The sequence below is a fragment of the Amblyomma americanum genome, chromosome 7, assembly GCF_052857255.1.
Source record: "Amblyomma americanum isolate KBUSLIRL-KWMA chromosome 7, ASM5285725v1, whole genome shotgun sequence".
NCBI classification, from domain to species: Eukaryota; Metazoa; Arthropoda; class Arachnida; order Ixodida; family Ixodidae; genus Amblyomma; species Amblyomma americanum.
In genome coordinates, this window is record NC_135503.1 from 46,238,438 (window position 1) to 46,247,530 (window position 9,093).

Here is a 9,093-nt window from a genome sequence, read left to right on the forward strand (position 1 = left end):
GGTAAGGAGGATGTTTAGCGTTGAACAGACACATGCGCTGAGAATCCGCGCGAATATTAACACGTTGCAAAATCGCAATTTTCTGAGGAAACATAGCGTCTGCAGACGGAGGATACTAAATAACTGAATTTTATCACTGGAGCAGGTTCATCGGATTGCCGCGAGAAGGACCTCGGAATGACGTTGAGCACACGGCTTGATGCGGAAAGCGTAAACGCGAATGCGATGGTACAACCCGACAGAGGTTCCTGTCGGGGAACGTTGTGCGAGAATTGGACATTTGGAATAGCCGGGAGTTCAACAGGACAAAAATGCATTATGGTAATCAGAAACCTTAGCAACAATTACCAGGAACGGGAAATTCACAGCATGCAGCCTTGCGTTATAGAGTCGGTGTCCGTACTGTCTTATTACTTAAAGGTGCACTAAAGAGTAATCTGAACTCGCCTTTTTACCGCGGGAACTCTATCTACACGTTCCAGGCATTCTTAGAAACTTGGAATTATTGTCATGTGCGGCCGATTGCCCTAGTTAAATTCGATTAAACGTCCCGGCTCCCGCTTCTTTTTTTTTTAACTCAACGCGGTAGGTAAGAGGAGTCAACCAACGCGTCAGCCAGTCCCGTGGCGGCTTGCCGCTCTGCCATCGGCGGAGTGGTACGTAAATAAAAGAGTCCACGTGTATTTTTATTTCCGTCGGCCCAATTTGCGCCTATATTGTCTGTGACTGAAAATGTTTATTCACAGAAATATTAAAAAACAAAATAAAAGCGAAAGCGAAGCCGCCACGGGAGTTGCTGACGCGTTGGTTGGATCCGCCTACCTACCGCGTTGAGTTAAAAAAAAAGGCGGTAGACGGGACTTTCAATTAGGGCAATCAGCCGCACAGGATAATACTTCGAAGTTTCTGATAATGCCTCGAACGTGTAGATAGAGTTCCCTCTGTAAAAAGACGAGTTCAGATACTTCTTTAGTGCACCTTTAATAGCGTTAATAGCTACTTCTCGGGCTGGAGCCGATTCTTGAAATATTCAAAGCTCTTTTGCGTGTGCAAAATTTTACGTTTCGTCTTTAATGACAGCCGCCCACTAAAACCGAAAGAAAAAGCTGTAGCTCCTGCAAGACACAAGTTTAGTTGCTGCCTAAAAAAAGAAAAAGCTCCTAATTTTGTTTTAACGAGGCAACATAGCGGTTGCGGACTTGACTATAAACTGTCAACTTTAGCGACGTTCTCAGCATAGTCACTGTCAACGTTGTTACAGTGTCAGTTGTTATTAGCTCTGTGATCAGATTCGCGATAGTAGCTTCAGCGTCCGCATGCCCACCGTCGGGCACCCACTGGTAAAAATGCAACTCCCACCCTCGAGCCCAGTATCTCCTTCGCAGAACCTCCGGCACCTCTCGCGTATGAAGCGGATGAACTAAGCAATAGGCCACCACTGAACTGGCCTAGTGGTTGCTGGTTAGAGCATTCACTGTAATAAATGTTAACTCTAATACGTCTCGTTTTCTTCGCGATCACCTCCCGCATGCAAGTCTGATGCTCTAACCACTTTATGCCAACTCTAATATGGCTCAATTTCTTTGCGATCAGAAGCCAGCTAACTGTATATCATTCGCATTACAAATGCGTAACCGTTCTGTGATTTTTTTCCTCACACTGTTCTTGTGTTTTTTATACTGGTATAATCTTCGTGTTATATTTCATGTTTCATGTTATGTTCTTATGTGTCTACACTGTACGTGCTCACTAAGTAAATATTATTATATATTGTGTTTTTAGTCATGCTTTTTTGATCCTCGCTTGTTATAGGCTGCACTTTGATTGTTTTCATGATTATTCTACACAGCAGGTCTCCTTTCAGTCGTTGACTGTGCGCTTCCTGTCTTATATTGCGTTTTGTAATCACCGTGAAAATCCCTAATAAAATTATGATTCTGATTGTCCGCAGAGCGAAAACGAGATTTACATGCGAATTTTTACCAAGATTTGTGGCAGTAAAACCTGCGCAAAGTGGCCACAATCCGTTCAGTGGAAACTCCGGCCTAATACGCACGGCGAAACGTCCTGTTCATGCACTATTTCGACGTCGTTCTTTACGCTGTGCAGTGGTAAACAGTTTAAGAGAAGGCGAAAGGACCTTATAACGAAGCAAGCATGGAATCACGAAAAACTGCAAACACTGTAATAGGTAGATTGCGTTCGAAGCAGTTGCTCAAACGTTGCCATCGTTAGCATCTTTATCCGACTGCTTTCCACGCTTCCATTGCTCTACGCGACTGGCTCGTCTTCTTCGGTCGAAATGTCGCTGGGGCCGCGACAACAATGCACTTCATACGTGAAGTGCGCGATCAAATGAAACGCAAACAGGACAGTTTACATGTGAGCGGCGAAACGAGAAAAATCTTAGCACGGACCCTGCCTGTATTTCTTGATCAGTAGCTATTGTTTTGCTGTTCGCGTTTCAGCTGACGCTGATGGCACACTAGTTTCGGCGTTGCCCGGCCATATAGCTCTAGCGATAATTGGTAAATTACTGGCCAATAACAAAACGACCTTACAAGGATCCCGCTGAAAAGATGACTGCAGTCTTTTTCTAGTCGCGAAGAATACGAAAATCGAAGCCACAAATATATATGTGCTCGCAGAACGAATTCTCGGCCCCGTCTCATTTTATATTATTACGACGAAGTGGCAGTGGAAGACGAAGTGGCCTCTCGCGTGAAAGGACGAACGAAGAAGAGGAAGTTAATGCAGCTCCCGGTTCCTGTTGGCGCTCCCTGCTAGTAACTCGTTATTCTATCCCCCGAACACTTGTAAATAAATGTGAATAGTATTTCCCCGTAGCAATATTTACGTTGCTCTTTTGACTTATCGTGTGTGACTGCGGAGTCAAAACCGCATCCGGCGCAGTGCTTAACTGGGACGAAGATACGCGGGGGTTCTGTCGATAGCCGCGGCGCGGCCACGCCCCCCGCCGCTCGTTCCATTCGCTCGCGAAGATTAATGGTGGCGGGAGGGGTGCGAAGAAGGCGGGCCATTAAAACTCAACAGAGCATCCCGGCGCCTATGTAATGGCACCCCCCCCCCCCCCCTTCACTTCCCTTTATTTTTTTTTTTACGGTCGTGCCACCGCAGCTGTTCATGGTTTATCGTGCGTTTCATTTTAGTGGCAGCGATATGCGGCGCTGTGTGAGCCGCCCAAGCAAGTATATATTGAGGGACGCCCAAGCGAGTGTGCGCTTTTCGGATGCGTGGGTTTTAATTTAGAGTGTTTTGGGCTTCGCGTTCTTTCACAAAGCGTGCCACGAAATGATGATGCAGCTCGCCACCAAAATCGCTCAAGCGCTGTAGCATACACGGGCCAGGGAATGTCTGAAAAACAAGCTCACGGTGTTTACCAATGTTGTATAATGCCAACGCTGCTATACGTTGTCTATAAAATATGCATTTATGCACTAATGTATTATGGTTGAGTATCTTATGCATGCACCAAACCTCAACAAAATGTTTTTGTGGAATATGAAAGTGCCGTGTAATAAACGTATTATCAAGCAACTGCGCCTCAGCCAGTCTTTCCTATTGTAAGCTTAACAAAATGTACTTTGCGTCAGCAACGAACCCGTGAAAGGTCAGCATTTTTAGCCCGCCTGTTTTTCTACTGACGTGTTTCGCGTTTTACTCGACTACCCTAATTGCATGCACAATACAACCACAGCCTCATTATTTCTTCAAACCTTACGTACCCAGTGAAGTCATTTCGCGAGCCGCGCTTTAATATAATGACCCGGTGTCTACTATACTTGTTTCACTTGCCTGCCTCCCCCCCCCCCCCCGCAAAATAATTAAAGAACAGAAAAAGTAAAAAGGAAAGAATAGGAACGGCGCGTGCATATTACAGACTGGGATGCGAAGCCCTTGGTGCGGCTTGCGCAGAAATACATTCCCCGGGTTGTCCACAGAAGCGCCTATTTACTGTCGGGGTTATCTGCCTTTCTTTCCATGTTCAGCTGAATAAAATGGATAACCTAGCCCACAACCTGCGTATGCAGTGTACGCTATGTACGCTTATCAAGACATAGGTGGTCTTTACTGATATCCAATTGGTATTTGCAGTGGGACGCAAAGTGTTGCCTCGGCAATCCGGTTTGCTAGGCTTAGAATTCATACACGCATTAAAAGTTATCACAAAGCGAAATTTCTGCTTGGAGTTCTGCAGTGTATCAGGAAGAAAGAAGAGGATGCCGTTGGCGTAACGCCGGCCGAAATCGCCGCCATTGTGTGAGGTCAACAACAACAACAACAACAACAACAACAACAACAACAACAACAACAACAACAACAACAACAACAACAACAACAACAACAACAACAACAACAACAACAACAACAACAACAACAACAACAACAACAACAACAACAACAACAACAACAACAACAACAACAACAACAACAACAACAACAACAACAACAACAACAACAACAACAACAACAACAACAACAACAACAACAACAACAACAACAACAACAACAACAACAACAACAACAACAATCGGCACCATGCGCTGCGGGTGCCCACCTTTCTCGATGGCTGAGACGACGACCGGGTGGCTTCCGTGGATGCGGAACCCGAACTCTCCGTTGCTTTTCTCTATCCGCACGGTCTTGGTGGCCTCTAGATGGGAAAAAAAGGGAAAAGAAAAAGAAGCCAGCTGCATCCACACAGCTTCTCTCGACTGTGGCGCCGACCGCGTGCGTCATAACTCCGCCCACCTTATACACGAAGTTGGACTTAGTTGGCACGGAACCTCAGAAATTGGATTAGCCCGAAGAGAGGCTGAGAAGTATTTTACCCCAACAATAGATGGACTGCGACCCTTCTCCCCGCCTCCATATGTTTCTCCAAGACCGCCCTTTCCAGAGCCCGCCTTAGACACATGACGCGATTGCGCACTCGTGATTATCGCCTGGATGATATAATTTATGCCCGACGGATGAATTGTACACAACAGTTGAAAATACAAATACCGCTGTCAGGTCTGGACGCCACTCTATGGTATGGTATGGTATAGTATGGTATGGTGCGGTATGGTATTGTCACGTAGTGGTCTGGTCGCGTCTTGCATCACAAACAGAGCGATAAAGCCGCGTGCCGCCGCTTTGATTAATGATCAAACGAACATTTAAAAGCTTTGCTTCAGAATGGTATGGTATGGTATGGTATGGTATGGTATGATATGATATAATATGGTATGGTATGGTATGGTATGGTATGGTAATCTTATCGTTCCGGAGGTACACATGGCCTACAAGATATTCCAGCGGAGGGCTCTGGGTTATATTCGAGCATTTGTGGCTCTCCAACGCGCACCTACACCGCTTTAGCAGTTCAACGCAAGCCACTGAGCCACCGCGGCGGGGTCGCTACAAGGCAGTTTCGCGACTGAATTCTTGCGCTAGCATCTGCAGACATTCCTGACTACCGGGCAACTTCCACGCTTGTTTCCGATCACGAGTTTTAACCCACGTATAGGCCACCGCGGTGGCTCAGTGATTATGGCACTCGGCTGCTGGCCCGAAAGACGCGGGTTCGATCCCGGCCGCGGCGGTCGAATTTCGATAGAGACGAAATTATAGAGGCCCGTGTACTGTGCGACATCAGTGCACTTTAAAGAACCCCAGGTGGCCGAAATTTCCGGAGCCCTTCACTACGGCGTCTCTCATAGACTGAGTCGCTTTGGGACGTTAAACCCTCATAAACCGCAAACCAAACCGACCCACGTATAATTTGAAGTCAGAATGCGCGGAGCGGCAACCACTAACTTCCTTCTATTATCCGGCGTCCCTTATCCTCCGCTCGCTTCTTTTCCTGAGCACAAAACCAAAAACGTGACGCCGGAATAGTTGGCCCTTTGCCTAAAACTGCATAGGCTAGCGTAAGGCGACAACGACGAAACAGAGATGGCGCCACGCGCACGCGTACCCCGTCCTCTTTACTGTGTGGTTGTGGTCTTACCCGACCTTTTATGCAGCTGTTTTTTTTCTTGAGCTCTCTCTCTTACGCCTTTATGTATTGGCACAGAGGCAAGAGCATCAGTTAACACGACACTACCGCGCCTGTGAGCGACTGTTGGAGAGCCGCGCAGGCAAAGTGCCGAAACGGGAGAAGCGCGCCCCATGGGGAGACAGACGGGGAGAGATGTATGGAACGGAGCGAAAAGCGGCTCTTGCGGAACAGTAATCTACTTTCAGACCACGCATTCGATTCCTATGCGTCTCTCTGTCTCGTATAAGAAAGGGGTGGCCGTACGCGCGTGCGCTGAATCGCTAAAAGCGTGCAGTACCAGGGTACCTAGACAGCCCCTTAGTCAACGGGGGCAGTAATATCAGATAATTTCGCGCCCCTGTAAGAACGGAATTGCTATTTAATGAAGCCCGTAGGGCTGCTCGTTTATGATAGCGGTAGATAATATGACCTTAGTCGCTGCAGCCAATCGAAATTTCTTGAGGTAAGGGTGTACAAGTACTATCGCGCTCGATATAAGGTACAGCGCGTAAGATATAATAGAGGCTAAGTTTATGAAACAGCGCCAGCCCAGCAGTGCTGGAAAATCTTACTTTTAGTGGATGACAAAAAAACAAAAACAAAAAACAGAGCACCTTAAATTTTTCCCCATGTTGGGTGTTCTGTGTGAAAGTTCGTTAATTTGCTAAGATGCGGTAATATCGATTGGATCAATTCCGACACGTTGCGGGTAATATTGAGCACACCTAAAGTGATGCAGTGCAACGGTTCTTTCCCCAACCATTTATTCAGTCAATTCCCATTGACCTGTGACGTCACAACCGATAGCTATCGGGCAACGTCAATCACCGGCTGTTATCAAAGCCAGAGCTGGCCAGTGGCGAAGAGGCAAACGAATGGAACACGATAAGAATTGCTACAAAAGGCCGCTCTATACTAATAGACGGACACGCCGTCAGCCAATCGCGAGTCTGTTAGTGTAAGAATCAGTCATGACTGAACAGAATCCGCAGCGTTAGTCATTCCTGATAGCCAAAAATAAGTGTAGTCAGTCGCCAGCCAATCGCAATTTGTTCTTATAAGGGACGACACTTAGTAAACTGAGCCCCTAAATTCTCGCAGCCCACGTAGAAGCTAGACGCTCTGTTCGCCCACTCGCGAAACTTCACAAACCTCTTTGCGCGTGTTTAACAACGCCGTATGATTGAACATAGCTCGTAGTGCTGGTGGATCGCTGTAGTTAAGACAAGCCAAGTCGTCAGCTAATCGGATTCGTCCTGCTAAGGCAGTACAAACTCACCAAGTTTGTGAAAGTACGCAGCCTATTGCAAGCTATAGAGGCTCTGTCGTCCAATCACGACTATTCACAAAGCTTTGCGATCACGTGCGCAAGAATAGTTCCGGAGCGGACGCCATATCTCGTGGGATCAACCATAATATTCAAAGTGTACACCGATCCTCCTGCCAGTCACAGCTAGTCCCGATACGTGAACATAGTTATCAGCTCCGTCCCAAGTCGTACCGCGATTGGCTGCCAACCCCCTAGCTACAGCATCTCTAACGCTGTGCGGTTCTTAGCGAGGGAGGGTATTGGCGGTATCGACGCCGAATCAAGATTGGAAGACGTGCATGTAATGGGCGGCGGCCCAACGTCTCGCCCTCGCCGCAGCGGGCGAAACCAGCTATAGGAGCATCAGAACCGAACGCCGCTCCCCCATAAGAAGAAGCGACGTGTCTCTGCTGCTGCTCCGCTACGTCTCGACTTCGCTCCCCGCCCAGCGCGCGCGCGGTAGCGCCGGCACCTCGATAATTCTTGCTGACAGCTTCAACGTTGTCATCTGCGCGCGACGCGTGTGGGGGCGGCCAACAAATTAGATTGGTCGTCGCGGCCTAAATCGATAACGAGTGCGGCGAGCGGCGAGTTCTCGTTCCGTCGCCCCCCCCCCCCCCCCTCCAACTTTCCTCCCCCTTTCACCCTCGCTGGCTTCCTCTTTGGGTCACTTTGGTCTTTATTCCGTCGTCGTCGTTCGTAGGTCGTTCGCTGCCCACTGTCTGCCTCTTTCTCCGCGCCCCTCTCACCATCGCGCCCCGTCTTTGCCGCCTAGAGTGAGTTAGAGCCCATGCGACGCACGTCGAATGTATCTAGCGTAATGAGAGCCCGCGTGATGGGTACATCGAAGGCCTGTCTCGCGATCCCGCGTTGTTCCCGAATCTTTCCTCTATTTTTAAACGCTTCTTTCGTTCGGCAAGGGACTCAGGCTTGAAGTGGGCTTCTAGTCGTAGTTCTTAACCGAAAAGTTACTTGTCTTTGAAAAATTGACCGACTGAGGATGTATGAGAATGTTTTCAAGAGCCCCGTTCTAAATACCTATCATTTTACAAAGGATAACGATAACTAACGTGGCTAATTCAACTCTGCGCTCACCGTTGTATAGGGTGCATCAAGTGCATCTGAGAAAATGAGCGTTTCATTCGCAACTTTAGAGATGCGAATGAGCAGCTGCAAAATTCCGAAACGGAGCCTTGTAAAGCTGATCTGAGAGTTATTTTATAGCGATAGTTGCATGAGTTGCTGTACATATGTCGATATAAATTCTAAAGTAAGAAGGAAATAAATGCCCATACTTTTCTCCTTCGCCCAGGCCGAAAAAGTAAAAACGATAGCTATATTGCGCTTTTCTTTATAAGAAAAAGCGCATGAAATACCAAGGCTGATAAATAACTTTAATCTGGTTTATTTATTCGTCATAGAAATGGCGAGCAGCGTTAGTGTGTTTGAAAGTGCATTTAATGTTACCACAGTCGACTCGCGATGCTAGTCATCTGAATGTCGTCTTCTCTCTCCTGCTTACCACTAATCGCCAAGCAACTTCACGAGCATGGTGATAACAGAAGGAAATGAGCGTTTCGTGGCCTGTTCACTCACCGAAGCAGCGGTGCGCTATCCGGCGGTACATCTCGACGCTGGCCTTGCGGTGGATCATGCGGTGCGTCATGGTCACGTACTGGCGCCGGAACTCGCGCTCGGACTCGGTCGAGTCCGGCGAGCTCGGGCGACTCGGCGACGA

General features: G+C 47.8%; 1 protein-coding gene across 2 annotated transcripts in view; it reads right to left on the reverse strand.

Annotated features, from left to right (window-relative positions):
• Window positions 1-9,093, reverse strand: part of LOC144099035 (uncharacterized) — a 187,983-nt gene that overhangs the window by 22,668 nt on the left and 156,222 nt on the right. For both annotated transcript variants that reach the window (XM_077632048.1, XM_077632049.1), the window contains exons 5-6: window positions 8,952-9,093; window positions 4,580-4,675 (exon numbers count right to left, since the gene is read on the reverse strand). The exon at window positions 8,952-9,093 is cut by the window's right edge and continues 53 nt beyond it. In XM_077632048.1, coding sequence (XP_077488174.1) covers window positions 4,580-4,675; window positions 8,952-9,093 — 238 coding nt within the window. The remainder of the gene's footprint in view (window positions 1-4,579; window positions 4,676-8,951) is intronic.